Source organism: Canis lupus, chromosome 2 (genome assembly GCF_048164855.1).
Source record: "Canis lupus baileyi chromosome 2, mCanLup2.hap1, whole genome shotgun sequence".
NCBI classification, from domain to species: Eukaryota; Metazoa; Chordata; class Mammalia; order Carnivora; family Canidae; genus Canis; species Canis lupus.
Window position 1 is genome coordinate 19,268,165 of NC_132839.1, and position 22,736 is coordinate 19,290,900.

The 22,736-nt window shown below is 35.7% G+C and overlaps 1 protein-coding gene and 1 pseudogene across 1 annotated transcript in view; one reads left to right on the forward strand and one right to left on the reverse strand.

Annotated features, from left to right (window-relative positions):
- ADGRV1 (adhesion G protein-coupled receptor V1) overlaps positions 1-22,736 on the reverse strand; it is a 520,471-nt gene that overhangs the window by 297,731 nt on the left and 200,004 nt on the right. Inside the window, exons 75-78 of the mRNA XM_072791879.1 lie at positions 19,968-20,085; positions 18,929-19,100; positions 11,014-11,256; positions 5,160-5,567 (exon numbers count right to left, since the gene is read on the reverse strand). Of these exons, the coding sequence (XP_072647980.1) occupies positions 5,160-5,567; positions 11,014-11,256; positions 18,929-19,100; positions 19,968-20,085 (941 nt within the window). The remainder of the gene's footprint in view (positions 1-5,159; positions 5,568-11,013; positions 11,257-18,928; positions 19,101-19,967; positions 20,086-22,736) is intronic.
- On the forward strand, positions 21,165-21,315 carry LOC140623994 (U4 spliceosomal RNA; annotated as a pseudogene).

The following is a 22,736-nucleotide window of genomic DNA, read 5'->3' on the forward strand; positions in this document are numbered from 1 at the left end:
AAATTAGTCACCACTTGCTCTGTGATTTATACACTGTACCCCCACCTGCCAATATACATAATCACTCTCTGTGTAACTTGCACATACCTTTATAATGAATCTCTGACAGCACTGAAATGATTTGTTTGTCGCTACTACCAGGTGAGCTCATTGAGGAAGTTCCCTATGTTCCCCATATTATTTTTAAAGCTTTGTAATTTACACAGTGCCAAGGTGATAGCTGAACTCAAGATCTAAGTTTATAAGAATATCCATCGCAAAGAAAGTAAGGAGGAGAATCCACAGTATGGAGTAAGTATGGAGAATAATCCACAAAGAAAAGATGACAAAAATACAAAGTAAATGTATTTACTTATCTGGCAGCAAGACAAAGTAAAAATTTAACAAAGTAAAAATTTATCAAATAAACATTACAAGGAAGAAAGCAAACAGCCCACTGACTCCTGAAACAATCAACTGAATACATTAAATGGAAAAAAAAGCTCAGGAAACGCTCCCAGAATTCAGAGAAAATATAACAGATAAATAAAACAAATCTATAAGATACAACAAGCATATAAAAGAGCTGATAGAAGCAGAGAGAGAGAGAAAGAGAGAGAGAAAGCCACAGTGCCTTAATAAGCTAAAGAAATAGTCATGTCTAAAAATGCAGAGCTTGCTTTATACCCGAAAAAAGAAACACCACCAGATGCATCTGGGTGAGTTTTAAATATTATTTCAAGTGTTAAAAAAAATTCTACCAGAAACCAGATAGGAAAGAAAAATTACTAACAGAGAGACAAAAATTCAGTTTGACATCAGACTTTTTTTTGTAAATGAAATGCCAGAAGCCAATAAGAACATGTGCAGTTTTAAGAATTAAAGGTTGTCATCTAAGAATTCTAGAGCCATGCAAACTTTCATTCATATTCAAGGGCAACAGAAAATTCCCTTTAGTAAAGCACATAAAAAAACACAACAAAAAGGCCGTTTATATAACCCCCGGTTTGTCTGGGTGCTATTCTCAGCAAGTTGTCCTAACTTCTCTAGTTTTCACAACAATCCTGATAGAGAGGTGCTGGTGTTACTTTGTTTCCAGGTAGGGAAAATGAAGCAGAAAGAGGCTGCCTAATTTGTCTGAGGGCATGAATATGGTGAATGGTCAAACCCAGGAGACACTTGTGACAGCTGCCCTGCTCTGACTCAAAACATTAGCTGAGTCTCAATCGCTGTCAGCGTGATTATAAAATAAACCAAATGTAAAAAATAATTCTTGAAAAAGAAGATCTATGATATAAAGAAGTATATGATGAAATATTCTGGCCATAAAAGGCCATTTTACATAAACAACAATAAAAAGAACCCCCAGGGCAGCCCAGGTGGTTCAGCAATTTAGCGCCGCTGCCTTCATCCTGGAGACCTGGGATCGAGTCCCGCATCAGGCTCCCTGTATGGAGCCTGCTTCTCCCTCTGTCTGTGTCTCTGCCTCTCTCTCTCTCTCTCTGTGTCTCAAATAAATAAAAAATAAAATTAAATTAAAAATTATCAAAGTTGACTTACAAAAATATAGAAAATCTGAATGAACCATGGGAAAAGGTTTTAAAACTGTCAGGAGAGAAAACAAAAAAGAACTTTGTTGGGGGAAGAGGGGTATCAAACTTTCACAGAACAAAGTATTCCTGTGCTCTTTCAATTGTTCCAGAACACAAAATAAGAGGCAACACCCCCTGACTCATGTTTTACAAGCTTCAATGACCTGGAAACCAAATCCCAAAGAAATTAAAAATTTGCATATCAAACCCAGCGGTCTTAAAAGACTGATAATATTGTTAAAGCAACCAACAGCATTTTAAATGATTTTCATTGCACCATGCATAGTAGGAAAATGAAGGGATAGAATATTAGGTCACAGCAAAAATTTTCCAAAAGCCACAGCTAGATTTTATCCAGAAAATCTTTATAGTGAATCATTTAAAGCTGTTGTTCTTTTGGGTACAGTACTTGTTTCTTCTGTTCTGATGAGTATAACAATACCTAAGATTTATGGAGTTCTCCATATAAAGAAAGGCACAGCAGGGAACAGATTCTATTTTTAAAAAGTTAGAATCTGGGGAAAAATAAAACTTACAAATATGAAACAATTTCACTCAAAATACAAGACCTTAGAGAATGAAGTTGAATCTAGTATTTGGAAGCTCTATTCTATACTCTTGATTTTGAGGATATCTTAGAAGTCTATATGTATTAGGTACACATGGGATATATGAAGGCTTGACAAGTAAAGTACAGGGGACTCTAAGCAAATATCAGATAAACAACCAATATTTGTTTGATACAAGTATATCCCAAATACTCCATGCAACATTTGTCATTTGTGATATACTGAAAAATGTATTGTTTACCTGAAATTCCTGGTTAACAGGGCATCCTGTGTTTTTATGTTAAAATGTTAACCTAATTATATGTGATTATCTACATTTTCAGGCCTGTTTCATTACTGTCTTATTTGCATTATTATAAATGTCTAAAATATAATTTCTTTCTTTTTTGCATGTTAGGAACACACCAGGGTCTTCTTAATAGCTATTATTTTTTCCCAATTTTTGTTATTATAAGTAATGTTGACATAAACATTCCGTTACACATGTATTTGCACAAATGCTTCCCACAACCATTAGTTGTCTTTTTTTTTACTTTCCCTCACCACCTAAGTTTTACTGAGATATAAGTGACAAATAACATTAGTTGTCTTTTGACTTTCCTTATGGTATATGCAGAGAGAAATTTTGTTTAAACTTTATATGGTCAAGTTTGTTAAACTCTTTTCCTTTAAGGCTTCTGGGTTTTGTTTTATGCTTTAGAATTAACTTCTCCACTTCAAACTTATATATTACAAATGATTCATCCATGTTTTCAGCTAATACTTTTATGGTTTCATTTTTGCAATTCTCTGATATGTCTGAGATTTATTTTGCAGTAGGGTTTAGGATACAGATCCAGCTCTGTTTTTCTTTTACATGGTTAAATCACCTGTATCAGTAACATTTACAGAATAAGAATTTTTGACCCATTAATCTGAAATGTCACTTCTAGCATGTTTGAGATTTTCTTATGTGCTTGCATTTATTTCTGCACTTTCTGTTCTATTCCTCTCATGTCAATATCTATGCCTAAGACAGCATCACCCCCTGTTTTAATCACTGTAAGATCATAATACATTTTTCATATTTAGTGTGGTGAGATCACTGCCATTTTCTTCTTTTTCATAAAATTTCTGCCCATTCTCACATGTTTCTTTTTCCAGGTCAACAATGGTATCATTTTGTCCAGGTTAAAAAACAAAACAAAACAAAATAACTTACTGCTATTTTGATAGGGAATTATAGGTTAATTTACAGAAAACTGTTGACTCTATGACATTGAGTCTTTCTGTTGTGGGACAAGGTATAGGTTTCTATTTATTCAAGTGTTTCATGTTGCTGAGTAGAATTTTTCAATTTTCTTTATATATTATTACATATAACATTATATAAAACATAAAATGTATAAATTATCGAATAAGTCAGTTACTCAGTAATGACATACATATAAAAATTGAATTTGAGAAGACAATATGCCACAATATTAAAAAATATTTTAGTAACAATACATGATTTGAAAATAATCATGTTTGCTAATGGTTATTCAAAAAAATTTACATTTTTCCATAGGAGTTTCATTCATAATTCAGTTTCATTATTCATGACAGACTCAACAAAAACCAATTAAGAAGTACTACTTGACAATGCTAGTTAAAGAAATGTTGATTCTAGGGGGATCCCTGGGTGACTCTGTGGTTTAGCACCTGCCTTTGGCCCAAGGACATGATCCTGGAGACCCGGGATCGAGTCCCACATTGGGCTCCCTGCATGGAGCCTGCTTCTCCCTTTGCCTGTGTCTCTGCCTCTCTCTCTCTCTCTCTCTCTCTCTCTCTCTGTCTGTCTCGCATGAATAAATAAATAAAAGCTTAAAAAAGAAAAAAAAGAAATGTTGATTCTAGACCAATAATATGTAGCTCTCTTATATAACTCATTGAGGGGGAAAAAAGGAGCAGAATCTTTTTCTTCTCTAAATCATATGAATAAAGGTTATCTTTTCTAAAATGCCACTGTGCATTCTTTCCCTCTTCTTAGCCAAATCAACTTGTTACTGTCCTATGCCATTTCATCATGAGAAAATTTAAGTAACAATATTTCCCACAGTAAATTCTTATCTCTAGAACTTTCTTTGCATGAAATAGCAGTCACTTCTCTCTGTTTTACAAGCTATTTGGCAAGGCTTCCTCTTCTTGCCTGTGTACTTTATAATTTTCTTTTCTACCCTTCAGGCATCGTATTTAAAAGACAGCATGAGAAGTAAAATAGGCATGATAATCTAAAAACCCATTGTTAGCATTTTAAGTATTTAAGGGTCACCATGTAAAAATACAGTATTTATAAATTCACATGTATGTATTCAATATTTTTCATTCTTGTATATAAATATATTGATAAGAAATATCTTGAATAAGAAAGCCCCAAAGAAATCCCCATGAGTCTTTTCCTTTAATAATAATTCTTTTCAGATCTCTTCTTTTACTTACATTTTTAGGATAATCTCCATTTCATCATTCGCAGATGTGTAAATAAATAAATGTGTTAAAACTAAACCCAAGTTGATCTAAGTCCACACCAATCTGGTCATTCTTTATTTCTCCTTTTCTGAGGGAGTGTTCAGGGCCCAGGAGGAACAGGGAACAAGCAGAGGGTAACAGCTCCCGTTACGTGGAAGAACTATGTAACCTAGGCCAAGTCTCTCTTTTTATATACTCAAAAAACTGAGATGCAACTTAAGAGAGACTCATCCAGTTTCTGGAGAATCAGAAAGAGCTTTTAGCTTCTGACATCTGATGCTCCTTTTCAGATGCTGGGTTGTCCTTACTGCTGCAGTAGAATACTGATCATTCTCCAAGTTTAAGACTGAAGTTTCCAGACACACAGCAGTCACATCCATGAAAAGTAGTATCAGCTTGGTGCATTTCACTCTTATGTTCAGAAACTTAACCCTGCCATAATTTCATGACAACTGACATTATAACTGTTTTATTTTTAATTTATGAAATTTAACTAACCCGACTGCTAACGCTTGCAAGGGCTTCTTACCTTATCTATTAAATGCATCACGGCACTGAGCTGTTCCTCCGTGTTCTCCGTGGCCACTTTCAGGCTGATGCTGTGCAGTACTCTGTTAAGAATGTCATCATCCAGGGGCTGTTGTAACTGATCTGCAAGTCCCCAAAAGGACTGCGAATCCGCATCAGAGACTAGAGTGATGTTAGCTGTCCCATACACTTGATCAATTCTGGCCCCACCTTTTGGGTCAAAAAGCACAATCTGGAAGCGTTTAGGAAATGGATTCAAAGACCCTGTCTCTGGTGTTAGGATGACATCCAACATGGTGTTTCTCTGGCCAGGTTCAAAGACCAAAGTCCCTTCAGTTCTCACAAAATCCTTCCCAGAAAGAGCTGGAGAGATGAGAGTACGGCCAATTGTTTCAGTGCTCCTCAACTCCTAGAAATTAAACACCACCATTGAAGTGAAACTGTAACACCTCTGATCTTGTCCTGAACAAACTCTTATTTCTTAAGCAAATCTTATTTCTCTTAAGCAAACTGATGGGCCATAACAACATTAATACTAAAACATGGGTTTTATACTTCTTCTAAGCTACTAAGATAAATTAGGGAGAAAAATATACATCATAGTGATGATGTTAGGAAAAACAGATGCCTTGCAGCATGCCGATGATGAGGATTAGGAAAGAAATGGCACTACTGCCTTGTGGAAGTTCTGGAATTGTGAACACACTTAAAAACTGTGCTTTAAACAACACATGCTGCACAACAGCAGTATGGAGGAAAGGGATATTTACATTTTCATTCTCACCTGCAAATTTTGGGAAGATGGAGGAAGGAATTAAGGGAAGGAAGATGGGAGGCGGACAAAGGAGAAGAAACTGATTTCCTGTTGGTCACACTTAAGATGTGAAAATACCCTAAAGATTAAGGTCCTGGCTGTATAGACTTGTGAATTTCTTCAAACCATGGTTATTAAAAGTTTTTTTTAAATTTTATTATTAGAGAGAGAGAGAGAGAGAGAGAGAGAGTGCATAAGCAGGGGGATGGGCAAAGGGAGAAGCAGACTCTCTGCTGAGCAGGGAGCCAGACACAAGGGCTTGATCTCAGGACCCCAGGATCATGACCTGAGCCGAAGGCAGTCACTTAACTGACTGAGCCACCCAGGCGCCACTAAAAGATTTTTTTTTAAGTGAAGCATGGGAACTTAATCAAGAAAGAACAAAAGAGATTGCCTGGGTGGTGCAATAGGTTGAGCGTCCAACTCTTGGTTTCAACTCAGGTTGTGATTTCCCTGTGGTGGGACTGAGGCCCACAACAGGCTCTCTTCTGAGCACGGAGTCTGCCGGGCACTCTGTCTCCCTCCCCCTCTGCCTGTCCCAATGCTCGCTTGCTCTCTCTCTCTCTCTCGAATAAATAAATAAATCTTAAAAAAAAAGAAAGAACAAAAGTAATGTATATTTATTTACTACTGAGCCAACAGATACTCAACTATGCCAGGTGGAATACTGTGGATGGAGAGGTGAACACCAGAATACCTGCATTCATGGCACCTATTTTTTTTTTAAGATTTTATTTATTCATTCGTGAGAAACAGAGAGAGAGAGGCAGAGACACAGGCAGAGGGAGAAGCAGCCTCCATGCAGGGAGCCCGATGTGGAACTCAATCTCGGGACTCCAGGATCACACCCTGGTCCAAGGGTGGCGCTAAACTGCTGCGCCACCCGGGCTGCCCCATGGCACCTATTCTAGCATACAGTATGAAAGTTACAGAATTAACAATGTAATTTTACATGAGGAGGAATTTTTGAAGAAAAATAAGACTACGTAAGGCAATACAGGGTGATGAGAAGGGTACTATTTTAATACTGCTGGTCATAGAAGCTCCTGATGTGATATTTGAGCAGAGACCTTAGTGATGGAAAGAGACCACATACACCTGGGGGCAAATATTCTAGGCAGAAGGCATAGCATTACAGAAGCCCTGAGATGGAACCATCTTAGAATGTCAGAGGAAGAACCAGAAGGTCAGTGTGATTAGAAGGATGAAAGATTAGAAGGATGAAAGATGTGATTAGAAGCTGACATCAGAGAGGTAGGCAGGGTCAGACAATATACATTATATAAAGGGTGGCAGGAAGACAATGGAGGATTCCTGCAGGAGAATGACACATTTTATCTTAGATTTTCATGAGTATTCTGGCTCTTGTGCTAGAGCAGGGGATGAGCATGGAGGCAGGGAGAAGAGATAGGACATTTCTCATTACTTCATGCAAACACAATGGTAGCTTGGAATAAGGCTGTATGAATGGAAGAGTGAGAAGTGCTCCAAATGGAAATATATTATGAATGTAGAGTCAGTAGGGCTTTCTGGTTAATTCCATGCTGGGTGGAGAGAAAGAGGAGAATAAGGATAGCTGTTTGCCCAAATGAATGATGGGAAACTGGGGGAAATACTGTTATGGGAGAAATCAAGAGTTTTTTAGTATACACAGTAAGCCTGAGATGCCTTTTAGACATTCAAATGAGGATATCAAGTATGAGCAATCAGATATAAGTCCAGATCAAGGGTGGTAAAGAGGCTGGCAATAAAAACTGCAGTTCTCATTTTATATACAATATTTAAAGAAAACAGGTTTTGGTGGTCTAGCCAGGGAATGAGTCTTGGTGGACCCCAGCATGTATTGGTCAGGAAGACGAACACAGGCAACAGGAAGGAGCTGTCGTGAGGGAAGAGCTAAGAGTAGGAAAAAGTGGTGTTCCAGAAGCACAAAGGAGAAGGGCATGCTTCTGTAAGGAAAAAGTGACCATTTTTGGCAAAAAAAAAAAAAAAAAAAAATGAAAAGCAGATGAAGCTAAGGGTTTTCGAGAGCATCTGCAGCACAGCGGTGGGAAAACCAAACCAAACCAAAAAATCTCCCTGAAGCAAACAACACAATAGCCTATTGACTTCAGAATGCATACAGTATCCACTGGCATACTATCTAACAGAAGAAGTAAGAGCTACAAACTTCAGCATGGGTATTGCACAGAAACGTGATGAGCAAAACCAGCACACCATAAAACAATACAACCGGAAGAATCTCATTTGCATAGTTTCCTAAAGAGGTAAACCTATACAGCACATGGTAGGTGATAAAATCATAAATAAAAGCAAGGGAATATTTCAACATGAAATTCAGGATGGAAGTTACTGGCAAGAAGTGGAGAGTTATCTTATAAGAAAAAAGAAGAATGGTATCAGAGAAGGGTTCACCATGGCTAGTTCTATGAGTCCAGTAAAGCTGGATCTCTTAAACTGGATGGTGGTCCTTTTATGATTATAAACTGCATATATACACTCTGTCCACTGTTTTCTGTTAAATTTATTTCACAATTCAGATTTTTAAAGGAAAAGGAACAATTGAAATGTTCTTGTGTTCCAAAAATACATATTACAAAAGCAAACAAGGATTATGCAATTTAAAAGCAATGACAAGGGGCTCTTTGGTGGCTCATCCACTTGGGCGTTTGTCTTCCACTCAGGTCATGATCTCAGGGTCCGGGATTGAGCCTCAGGTCAGGCTCCCTGTTCAGTGGGGGGCCTGCTCCTCCCTCTGCCTCTGCCCCTTCCCCTGCTTATGCTTCCTCCCCTTCCCTTTCTCCCAAATAAATAAAATCTTTTAAAAAAATAAAAACTCAAAAAATAAAAGCAACAACAAAAATCAATATAGTAATATATTTCGAAAAGAACAGGCAATGGGAGAAGAAGAAAAGTCTCTTGAACTTGTGTTATAGTACATGTATATATAAATAAAAGTATTTGGATGTGGCTTTCAAAGATGGCTTAGCCATAGGCCTATTTAAAGATAACTGGAATCAGTGATATTTTCACTATCTCAAATCCTTATATCTTTTAATTTTATGTCATAAACACATAGATATAAGGGAACTTATATTAAGACTGTAGTATTTATGTACTGAGAACACTGACCTGCCAAAGGGTATGTATGTTACAGCTCCTATGTTAAGTATATTATTGTAATTTATTTAAAGTACAATGAAAATTGATATCTTTGTAATAGAATAGTTAGTCCATAATTATTTTCTCATTCCCACCATCTACTAGAAAAGAGAATTATACGTCTTTGTCTCTAGTTGTATGTCCAGCATTCAGAGAGAAAAAATGCAGTGTCAGTGAAGGAAAAGGAAAATAAAATGATACCAGAGAAGTGAGACTTTCATTAAATTTTTAAATTAATTTTTTAGATTTTGAGGTAATTATAGATTCACATCAGTAGTAAGACATAACAGAGAGTGCTCTCCTGCACCCTTTATTCAATATCGCCCCTTGGTAACATCTTATAGAACTATAATATATCATAACCAGGATATTGACATTGATAAAGTCAATATACAGAACACTTTTATCACCACAGGGATCCTTCATGTTGATTTTTAGAGTGTTATAAAACTGCTATGACTTACATACTAGTGATAGCATGTGTTTTTCAGGGAATCATTTATGACGAATCTAGAAAGAATGTAAGTGAATCTGACAGAAATACTGGCATTTTCAGATTCTTATTTTGGCAACTTCAACTCTCTCTCCTTTGAGTGCATGAACTAATTTATAATGTACCTCAGATCTCTTTATTACCTGTTCTTCATCTCCAGTCCCCCTTCTTCCACTCTACAAAGTAGTGAGCATATGATGATATACTTCACAGAAGAAGAATGAAGCACATGTTTTATCCCCATTTCTCTTCCTATCTTCAATGCTCAAGAGAAAAAATACTAAAATCTCCCCAATGTGAATCAAGATCCCTCTCTTCGTGTTCATACCACTTCAAGGCTATGTAGAATGGAGTTTATTTCTAGAGTCTCATATGATAGTTTTGTCTTCTTGTTTGCCAAGCTGTGGACTGTCACAAAGACCAGCTTTTCTGCCTGGCAAGCTTCCAGACAGCTCACTATCCACAGTTCTGGTTCTAATCTCTCATCCCTGACTCTGTAATTGCTACTGAAACTGACTGCACATAAATTGTACTTGTTCTACATGACTGAGCCACCCAACAGTGACACAACCAAATACGTACTATGTTGCAGTTTATAAATAAAACACAACAGAAACCACCATTGAAACCCTAATGAGTCACCAGGTTTGGAATCTTGAAATGGGAAATGGCAGCATTGACCAGAATAGTGGTTTCCAAACTGGATTTCTTCGAGTTAGAGGAGTCAAGAGAAAAAATAAGGGGGGGGGGGGCGGGGACGGTGAAGGTGGCTGGAAAGGTATATGGTGCAATTTGGACCAATCCTAGGGTCTGGTCACTTAGTGTTATATAGCATTGCTTTGCAGAGTCCCTGGTTACCCATCTACTCCCTCCCTTCACCTCAAGATTGTCTAATAGGAGGGATGTGAAGAGTGGCATTGACACCATGAACTCAGGGATTTAAAGAAACCTAAAGATCAATTAGTGTGTGATGTTTTAGAGAAGGAGATTTTCAACTATTTCTCATTCTCATACAGAACATAACAAAGTCTCTTACTTTTTTTTTTTTTTTTTTTTTTTATAGATCTTACTTTTTGTTTCTGGTCTTCCACAGTTACATTCTGGAAAAATGTTAACTCCCTAGAGATTTTATAAAAGAGATTTATGTAAGACACTTTGCACTGTATTGTTACCTTTCTCAAAAAAAGAAATACAAAAGACCATCACTTTAAAACATGACTTAAGTGAAATAACTGAATTGTTTCAAGGACAAAGCTTAATGTAATAATAGGGCGAATTATGATGGCATTATGAGAAAATAATGTTATCAATTATTCTTTCTCATTATGTAAGTTATAGGTAAAGAAGAAAACTTTAATGTAGGTTAATATATATTCATGCTCTCACCTGGGTACTGAAGTTAACAGACATCATCAGTCCTGTCCCAGAATCTCTGGTCACCTGCAAACTGATTAAAGTGGCCTTCTTATGAACCACTGGCAGCCGAGAACCCACAGAAAAATACACGAGGCTTTGAGGTTCGTCACTCGGTAAGAATGTAATCTGTGCAAATCTGGCACTATGGTTTATTGCTGCTCCAGCACTTATTTCATACAGTTCCACAAAAAAAACCATTTCAACTTGAGGTATCTGACAATTAGAAAATTAAAAAAAGAAGGATGATTACCAATATGTTTCTATTTTTAGATCATTCTGGTATTAAGAAATAGTTTTATTTATATACATAATTATAAAAATAAATACATATCTGGAGATACATTCTGTATAATCATAGGATTAAGCTCTCATGTTAGATTACCACAGGGTTTATTTTTTAGGATTTTCCTTAAGAAACACCTTTACTCTCTCTGACTGAGCTTCTTACTAGAAAAATCAGTGTCAGGAGACAATCTATATGTACTTCAATAAGTAAAAGGATAAATAAAACATATTCATACAATAAAATGCTCTGTAGTAGCTAAAAGTCATGAACTATTTCAATATTTTTCAAAGTGGATGGACCTGAAAACATGCCAATGAGTAAAAATAATCAAGTTGCATAATGATATGTATAGCACAATACAATAAATGTAAGGTTTAAAATTAGATAAAGCTTACTACAGAATGTGATGGATACATATTTAGGTAAAGATTTAAATAAAATAGGTTCCCAGTTATGGAATGAATAGCTCATGGGAATAAAAGGCAGAGCACAAGGAGTACAGTCAATGGTACTGTGATGGTGTTGTATGGTGACAGATGGTAGCTACCCTGTGAGTATGGCATAACGTATATAAATGCTGAATCATTATGTTGTACACTTGAAACTAATGTAACATTGTATGTCAGCTATACTCAAAGAAATTAAAATAAATAAAATAACAATTGAAAAAATACTTATATCTCAAATTAAAAAAACAAATGCTCCCAATATCATTGTGACAGTAGCTGGCTGGGGTTGGGTTGGGGACAGGGCAGGGTGTCCAGCTGGGGAACAACACTGAGAATAAGGGGAAAAGAGAGACTCAACTTTGTAAGGTTTTATTTTTAAAAGATTATACAGAAATATGGCCAAATATTTATAATAGTCAATTCTGTAATTTTATGTATTTTTCAAAATTTACCCAAATTCAGTATCAAATAAGTCTAAATTTAGTCTGCTGGTTATAGATTGTCATGTTTCATCCCAGTTCTTTATTAGCAATCTCAAAAAAATTATTCTCTAAAGTCTGAATTCAATTTGTAACATACTGTTACTCACCTGTTTTTACTTATTTATTCTTACATAATAATCTAAAAATCTTAGCAGTACTGTGAACTTTCTGGCATAATTCAAAGAAGCTAAGCTTATACATTTTTCAACTGCTTGTGTCATTGTCCAATTTGATATAATACATTATTTTTACCAATCAGGGGCCTTATTCATCATTTGCTTTATGATCATTTTGATAAGAATAATTATGTCATGAAACAATACAACAAACTTTAATATCATGCAAGGGTAAGTCGAATTTTAGTCAAACAGTAAATGAACTTAATTTCATTTTATTATTTGAAGAAATATATTTAGCTTCTCCATGGCGCATATCATTCTTTACTTTTCCTGATCAACTGTCAGTAATATTGAAATATGGAGAGTATTCTTCTCACTTTTGAGAAACTAAATTCGGCAAATACAATGAACTAAAACACGAGGAAAGTATAGGTAACGTCTTCAGGAATTGTTATTCCCTAAAGGCCAAGTGAGCTTGAATTCACAGTAATTTCATGTAACTAAGGATGTCAGCACAATAGATTGCAACATAGAAGCTTGCCTTTATTTTCCAGTGAAATATTTCTTCCCTTTGTGATGATGATTAGAACGTTACTTATAAAAACTCAGAGTCAAAAGAAAATGTTATAATCTCAGTAAAGAATCATCTAAAACTGAACAGCACATTGATGGGTGCCAACACATAATCAGACTAGAGACAAATGAATCTTATAACAAAATACTCTATTCAAACAATATTTCTGAATCTTATTGGGAAATCAAAACTCACAGATCATATCTGCACCTCCCTAGACTTCAACATGACTTGGAGACTTCACAAGAACCCATTTCATGTTTAACTGCCATAAGTTCCTTTCCTGGTTAGGTCAGAAGCATTCCAGGGTGAGCTTTTGCTCAACTAGTACATAATTATTTTTCATGGCCCTACATCTGCTCAGAAGTGGACAAAGTAATAATAAAATAATATCTAAATTTTTTTTAAAAATATTTGCAGCAAATTTTTAGTAATCTGTTGACTTTAACCAGATTTTGTGGTTTAAGAGTATGCCTCCTAAGTTAATTCACTATCACTTTTACACATTTTGGTAATATAAAACCATTCAATAAAGCAGCAGAGAAAGGGGAAATGGTCTGGAATTCAAAAGACAAGTTCTAATCTTGGCCAAGTAGCTGACTGAGGAAATTTACCTAAATTCTTCGTAACTTCAAAATGAAAATAGTCATTGGACATATGACAGAGTAGAAAAACTTTATGTCAAACGTTGGGAGACTGGATTGAAGCTATTAGAAACCACCATTAATCAGTGATGTCATTCTATGGATGAATGTGTTGTGTTTGCTGTGTTGCGTTGTTGGGCTGTAATTACTCCCTCCCTAACCACTAGTGTTAATGTAGCAACTGCTCAAGCCCCTGAATTGCCTTAGGCTCCATTCCCATCCATCCTAAATAACAGTAATACAACCCTCTCTTATGAAGGGGCAACTCCCTCTAAGAACTGTCCAAGCAACTCTTCTCATTCATTACCTCATTTAATCTAACAGTGAACGCTGTTACTAACCCAATCAAATACAGAAGGCTCAGGAAGGCTAAGTAACCTGTCGCATGTCACTCAGCTAACTAGCAGAAGAGCTAAGATTTGAACTAAGTCTTCTATCATCAGAGTCCAAGCTCTTACCACCACTTTCCTGAATAAGTTCAGGATCCTTGAAGCCCTTACTTTATTTAAAAATGAAGAGATGGTTCTTAGGTCAGCTGGGACCTCCAAATAATCTCTCAAAGCCTACTATGAAAGGACATGGCCATGGAACCAGTCTCATTTATATCTCTAAGTATCAGTTTATCAGACATAAAAGAATTTAAAACATCATAAAGTGATGTTTCCTTCTAGTCACAAAATGTGAGGTGTTAAAATGCATATTAAAAGCTTACAATACATTTGTGAAAAATATTTTTCATTCTTCTAGGACTATAACCTTCTTCCTTCTTTAAAAATTTCCTCTTACTGAATGTATATTACTCTTACCTGTACTTTGCCTTTTTTTTTTTATGTATAGGTAAAGATACTGAAAGAGAAGTTGCATTTTAATCTTATTTAAAGGGAGTGTCTACTTGCAGGAGGCAGAGAGAAAAATAAAGAGCTAATCAGAGATGGTCCTAGAGAAGCTGAAAGGAAGGGAAAAATAGGCTGGGTAGAGTTGTGGATGGGAGAAGAGACTGCTTCCTCTGAACTTGCCCTACGGGCAGGAGATACCAAAAGAAGCCCTAGATACTAAAGATACTATCATTATGGATTAAGAGAATGTGGTGGGAAGTATGTAGGATGCTAACTGTAGGATATGCACATATCCTTTTTCCTAACTAGGGAAATGCTGCTAAACCTATATCTAAGCGGTTTCAGTTAGGTAAGAAAAAGAATTAGGTTTTACCTCTTATTTCTCTTTCTAATATAATGCTCAAATCATAGAGTTGAGTTTTCTTCTGCATTCTGAGAAGCAGCTAATTTTCAAAGCATTTTGCTCTCATTGCCTTCCCAGCTATTAAAAGACAAAGTACAGGAATGCCTGGGTGGCTCAGTGGTTGAGCGTCTGCCTTTGGTTCAGGTCGTGATCCCAGGGGTCCTGGGATCGAATCCCATAAGGGGCTACCCAGAGGGAGACTGCATTTCCCCCTGTCTCTGACATTTCCACTGCATGAAAATCATTTTTATCTCTAAATACAAACTAGTCTCACCTTACTAGAACCGAGTCAGCAAAAGGCTAATAAAGACATTTATTTAAACAGCAATATAGAACTGAATTGACTTTGATCTCAAAACTTCTTTTTTCTTACAATTATAAGGTTGACAACAGTGTCTGAGAGAGATATTTTAAGTCTAGTGAGATCCATCCAAGATTCTAATTCATCAAAAATCCTTTTTGTGATAAAATGCACAACAGAATTAATGCACAATATATAAAATAATAAATAAAATGCACAATAGAATTGTCAATAACTCCAAATATGCAACATATATTTGTTGTGTTGGAGAAAGATGATGGGAAGAATGTAAAGATGAATAAAAACCATGTTCTAATGGAGTACCAGGAGTACCTGGGTGGCTCAGTTGGTAAAGTGTCCAACTCTTGATTATGGCTCAGATCATGACCTCAGTTTTCTGAGATAGAGTCCCACACTGGGCTCGGCACTGAGCGTGGTGCCTGCTTAAGATTCTCTCTCTCTCACCCTCTGCCCCTCTCCTTCTCATGCTCGCTCTCTCTCTCACAGAAAAAAAAAAAAAAAAAGAATTCCAACTGGAGATATAAGGGGAGGCATGATGGAGGAAGTGGCATTTTGATTAGTCCCTAAGAGAAAGTTAGAAAACATGAGGTTGTTGGGGGTTGAAGTCACAAAATCATTTGAAAAATGCCTAGAGGAGGACTTAAATGTTTTCAAGTAGAATAACATCATCAAATGTTTTGAATACTGAAATTTCAGTGCAATAGAAAAGTATTAGCAGCTAATGAAATTACTTCTCAAGAAAAGTAAAATATGCTAAAGATAGCATGTTAAATTAGAAAAAATCAGTGGGAATTTAATATTTTAAAAATTTATTTCCTAGCTCTATCACTACCAAGGTGATCTATAGCACCAGCACCTTTGCCAACCATCAACTTCTATGCCTATCTAGAGAATATATTTAGATTTCTAAAACTGTTTCTGGTGAAAGAAATCAATTCCTTGGACAGTAATTGATTGGATGTCTTAAGAAAAATCAGTATGGCTATGGAACATATATGTTATTGCTATAAAGCAAAAATACTTCCAGAGAGTTTTAAAGTAATATGAAAAGACAAAAGATCACCTTAATAGGGCTTTCAGTGGCCATGCCATGGCTATTTGAGTAGGAAAAAGAAAGCTATTCAGTAAATAATTAAAATTAATTGATAGTCCTAGATGATATGATGCTAAAAAAATTAAGTCAGACGGAGAAAGACAAATACCCTATTATGTCATCACTTGTATGTGGAATCTAAAAAACAAAACAAATGAATAAACAAACAAAAAAAAAACAGAAACAGACCCATAAATACAGAGAACAACCTGGTGGTTGCCAGAGAGGCAGAGGTGGGGGGATGTGCAAAATGGGTGGAGAAGTGGGAGATACAGGCTTCCAGTTATGGAATGAACAAGTCACAGGGATGAATGACACAGCCTAAGGAATATAGTCAATGATACCGTAATAACATTATATGATGCTATACTTGTTATACTATAGCTATGACGCTATAGTAAAACATATAGACTTGTTGAATCACTATGTTGTACACTTGAAACTAATGTAGCATTGTGTGTCAATAAAAAATAAAAATTTTTTAACTGAAAAAATTAGTTGAATTTGAGTCTATAATGGTACTTAAAGGAGAAAAGTTATGGTAGTGTATAAAAAAGTCGTTATAATGAAAACTGTAAATACAATAGTATGTACTTAATATTTTATTAATATTAATGTGAAGAAGAGTGCTAACTAACATGATTATGCATTCATTTATTAAAGAACAAAAAACATTCTTTTTATATGTAAGTAGGAAGGAGCTAACAAAAAAATTGTGAGTAAAATAATAATTCCTAGAAAGGTAAGAACTGTACCAAGAATAAATTACTATGACCTATGAAACACATAGGAATGAAGAGGAAAACAAGTCAGAAGTGAAAGAATGCTGGTAGCTGCACGCAAGTTGAAAGATTACACAACCGCATGTTCCAGTGTCATAGAAGAGATGAGCTAAAAGAGGTGTACTAAGAACACAGATTTGTTATCTTATCTTTTACACGATGAAGCATCTAGATTGCCTTCCCAAATATAACAAGATACTAGCAAGGCAGGTGTATATTTCTAATACCTCTAGTAGGCCAGCTCCCTGTTCTAAAGTAATAGGGCAATGGTTAATATAAAGCTGACACAGCAAAGTTCAAAGAACAAATTATATTAAAAAAAAAGAAGAACAAATCATTCTAGAGAAAACACATGGTGCTTAAAAATATAAATCAACCTGTAAGTCATAAACTTGAAAAAAAAAATGATATAACAAGTGAAGTCCTAAGATAGATCCCAACCAGATAACCAGCAATTTTCATTTGAAATGACTTTAGACAAGAACCAAGACACATAACCCAAACAAAGAACAAAGTAGTGACAACCAAGACTATGCAACCTTCTGAAATATGTATTATTTCTCTTTTGGAACCAATAAAATTATTTTAATTCTAGGGAGGTATGAAAATAAGTATTACTGTAACCTTAGAGAAGATCAATATAACTGGTAGAGTAATCCTCAGAAAGTGAAAAAATAAGTAGGAAAAAAAAGTAAATTTACAATGTTGTTATTTAGAATGGATTTATGCATAATTATATGTTTTGAATTAATTGCATTTGTGCCTGCTTTTTCTGCTATTTAAAGAGTCTGGCATGATTAATGAGCACACGTGATACGATAAGCGCTGGGTATTATGTAAGACTGATGAATCACTGAACTGTACCTCTGAAGCTAATAATACATTATGTTAATTAATTGAATTTTTGAATTTAAGTTTAAAAATTTTAAATATAAATAAATATATATATATATATATATATCCATGATACCACTACTAGAACTAAGAAGATAACTAATAAATCCTTAATGCCATTAATAAATAAAGTATCTGGCATGGACAAAGAAAACATGGTACCTTTGAAAAAACATAATATTATGGCTAGTTTCTGTATTAAATATTTGAGCTTAATAAATTAAGTAGCAAAGAAAAAATACCATTGAGTGCTTCCTTAGGCATTAGATTGTCACATTAAAGAAAAAGGTCTCACACATTACTAAATGACTAGCTCCGGTAAGTCATCAGTGACTAATACCACATGAATAATGCAGATTCCCATGGAAAGACAGGAGTATGCTTATCCTCCTAAGTTCCATGTGCAATATAAATGCATAGACAATTTATCTAAACACTCACCAAGCATGGCCTCAGTTCTTTTTTTGGTAGATCAAAACTGAACTCTCTAACTATATATGAATAAAGAATGAGACAACTTTCATTCTATGGATGAAGTCTACAGATAGAGTATGATTTGGCTAGAAATGGGTACAATAAGAACATACCATTAAACATTCAGAGAAACCTGAGATTTTTTTTTCCAGAGATATTAATCTGGCTGAAAATAACTTAAGAATCATTCACCCCATGAGCACGTGGTACAGGAAGAGTCTTGCAAATGACAAGAAACAGAAATGGAGAAAACTGATAGTTTTTTTTTTTATCATTATTGAGATATAACTGGCATATAACACTACTTTTAACTGTGCAACTGATGAGCTTACTAAAAAATTCACAATGTAATAATTTGTAAGTCTTAAATTTATTATCCAGAGAAGAAATTCAGATATGATGGCTAGGCGAGACACAGAGAATCTCCATATAACCAATATGTAAATTTCAATAAAATGACTTTAAAATTACTAATTCCAAAAAAATTTAATTAGAAGTTGAAAATACAGTTCATTGTCATTTCTTACCTTCCCTGGTTTGAGCTCAATGGTGATCATGCATTTTGTTTGACCCACTGTACACGTTGTGGCCCCTGACACAGACAGAAGTTCATCCATCAGGTCCACACCATCTTTTTTGAGCATGGTGGCAGTTTTATTAAATGTGACTTGCCAAAAGACCTTGACATCTTCAAAGGCCCTAGGAACAAAGCAAAACCTATGCAAATGTGTCTAATGCAGAATGTGTCGGCACTGTGCTTAACTGTACTTCTTCACCCAAAGCACAGCACTTCCTTGACCACTGATAATGCTGAAAATAACCAATTCTCCTCATTACAGTTAAGAAATTAATTAAGGCCAGCATTTATGTGGCATTCTTTGACCACACTGAGTTCAATACTGAGTATTTCTTAAACTACTATTTATCAAGAATGTAGAAACAAGAATACTTTTCTGCCTACTATGCCTATTGTGTACCAAGAATTTGATAATAAAAATTATAGAGTACCCCAGCCTTCAAGTAAACGCTCCTCATTTGTCAAGAATTCTTCTAAACACACTACTGCTAAAAATGGTTGTTATTATAAAAATAAAGGGCAAGAGATGACCTACATTTCCAGAGAACTTATACCCAAAATGGAAAAGATTTATATCCATGTACATGGGTGCACACCACATGCACATCTGTGATGAGCATTCAGAAGACGTGTGCTGTAGAGTATTAAGTTGCAAGCAAAATTTTGGTGCTTCAAGTTTCCCTAATGTTGAACAGTTACATATGCAGCATGATCAGAGAATAGTAAATATGCTGAAGTGATGATCTATATAATCTGACATCCGTATGGTACTTCACAAACTACAAAATACTCATGGTGGCCCTAGGTTATACTCATTATCCAAGTATGTTAAACCATAGATAAAGAACTAGAGCATCTCAACACTGACATACCAAATTTCACATGACCTTCTATTAGCATTTCCTCTTGTCTCTAGCATTTTATGAATTTAAGATACTGTATATACACACACACAGGATGTTACATCTTTTACATATATATCAACATACCTGTTTGGTTGCCTTGTGACAGTAAGATAGAGTCTGCTCTTATTAGCTCCTTCACCCAGCTCCAGTCCACTCTGGGACTCCTGGCTGAATCCTATGATTCCATTGTGAAGATCACTCCCTGGGAAGAAAAATGGAGGGTTACAATACGCTTAAGTCTTTAAAAGATCTACAGTGCTTCACTAATATTTCCAGCTCAGATAGTATAAAAGTGAGAAATTCACAAGTGAGTAGGGCAAGTTACGATTTTTAAAGATCTATACTAAAAATAGAGTGGAAGTGAAATTATAATATCAAGGTAGCCAACTTTGAGAACATTAGGCTAGGAGAAAGAAAACATCAAATCCTATTTTCCCACAATGACATATATGCTCATCTCTCTCTTATGAGACTATTTTATATTTGATAGTCCTTCACGTTTTACACACGCTTACTGTTTGAAGTTAGTATATCCTACCAGAGTACAAATGTTTTTATTTACTGCTATCTCCTCAGTATCAAGAGCAGTGCCCAGCATATTATAAGTGTTTCATGAATACTGACTGAATAATGAATTCTATTTAACTGATTTACCTTCCTATAAGAGCATTTATGTTACACATTATTTGCCCCAGGGAAAAACAGAATAATCATTGAGCTCCTAAGTGTTTCTTTTTTTTTTTCTTCTAAGTGTTTCTTAGTAAAAGAAACATTTGAGTTACATGCACCATCACACTACCAATCATGTTTAAACTGGAACAAACCTACTGCCCACACTACACTGATCTAGTCAGTCCAAATCTTTGGCAGCTCATAAATTAGCTTCTCAGACTAGAGAAATGCCAGTAAACAGTTCCTGCGGCTTCTGGTATCTCGGTGGCCCAGTTTTGCAAAGTGATCCTACAAGCAATAAGTCCAAAGCTATAAACTTCAAAAACCACTTGCACCCATCATCTCAAAACCTGACTGCTAAGGTTCTGACAGAAACTCTGAAGTTAGGGGTCAGGATAAGGAAACAGAAAAACCATCTAAGGGTCCCGATGGCAGAGAGCCAGTAGTCACCACGGCCTGCTCTGTGGGTCTGAACTTTGAGTAAATGTGGAACCTATGAATTACGGACATGCATGTGATGAACCACTTTGGCCTGCAGTCTCATGTGGGCCTTGTTGCAGCCAGATGCCAATCATCATCCTCACCCACTAATCACTAGGATCACTTCTTAGCTTTGCGCAGTGGCAGTATTGTAGCTAATGAGGTTTATCAGAGGCGCGATTATTGCTAATTGAAAACTACAATCACTTCTTAGCCCTGCATCAGAACCTGCCATCAACTTTTTCCTTCTGCAGCAATTGTTTCCTTGTCATTTTTGTGGGAATTTGATCTCTCCAAACAGGAGGTTAAAACTTCTCACAAGCATAAGCAGTTTCTTTTCCGTGTAGTAGCATTCAGCTTGGTTCTGTTGAACATAATACCTCCCTTACCACATCTATAATAATAAATTTGATGTCAAGTTTCTAGTAAGATGAATCAAGATTTCTAATGTGCTAATGATCAAACCTAAAACTAAACTATTTTTTCCTGATATTATTTTGAAAGTTAGTTCTAAAATCTAAATGTGAAAAGACTATGAAGATTAGCTACAAATAAGAGAAATGGGAAAAATTAATGATGTGGTTAAGAGGGAAATACTAAATACTACGTTAAAAATCCAGGAGACCAGCAGCCCTGGTGGCGCAGCGGTTTAGTGCCGCCTGCAGCCTGGGGTGTGATCCTGGAGACCCAGGATAGAGTCCCACGTCAGGCTCACTGCATGCCTCTCCCTCTGCCTGTGTTTCTGCCTCTCTGTGTGTGTCTCTATGAATAAATAAATAAAATCTAAAAAAATCCAGGAGAGGAGAAGACAAATAAATAAGGAAACTTGGTGTATATGACCATGCAAATGTCATCATATGACATTAAGAGGGAAGTATGAAGTCCATCATTCGCCATCTGTGTGTCATCGATGTACCTTATGTAGGGAAGGTAAATATTAGAGTACCTACCTCATCAAGGCTCAAACTACTGACTATTTGCCTGGTGATTTAGACTTGGGGATGATATACGGGAAGGTTCTAGTATGCCACATTGGGATGATATTGGCATGCCCCATTGGTATGCATTGGTATTGGTATGCCATACTTACACTTTCATTCCAATTGGCAAACAGCTGCTTTCCTGAGCGGTCAAAGAACCCTCTGCTATCACCATAACCAGGACTACAAGGTCTCCCCACAATCCAATAACAAATGGGTAATGCTCAGGATAGCAAGGAGCCTCCAGCAATCATTTTGACTGGTCTGTGCCTCTGCCAAAACAGATGCTAAACATTCTGAGTGTCATCCCCTTGTTGAATTCAAGTAACTACAATTAAATATCTATGCCCATGGAATGGGGAAGGAGATTGTTGAGTGTCAAAATAATTTTAATAGAAAAATATAGGTGGTATTTAGCTAATGTGAATCAAAATCAGTAGATAACTTGGAGAATAGAATTAGAGTTTACAATACTCAATAAACTGGAGGAAAAGGAACAAATAACAATTCTGACTGGTATAAATTTGTTGGATAATATAAATGTAATGATGCTCGATATAAATGGAAGTTACACAATTGCAAAACTGTGATTGAATTATTACTGAATGGCTGAATAAAATGAAAATTCTAGGAGAAGGCATCAAATCCTAAAAGTAGACCATAAAGATGTTTATTCTAAAATTTTCCTTTTATAAAAGAGAAACATAAAGAGGAGACACTA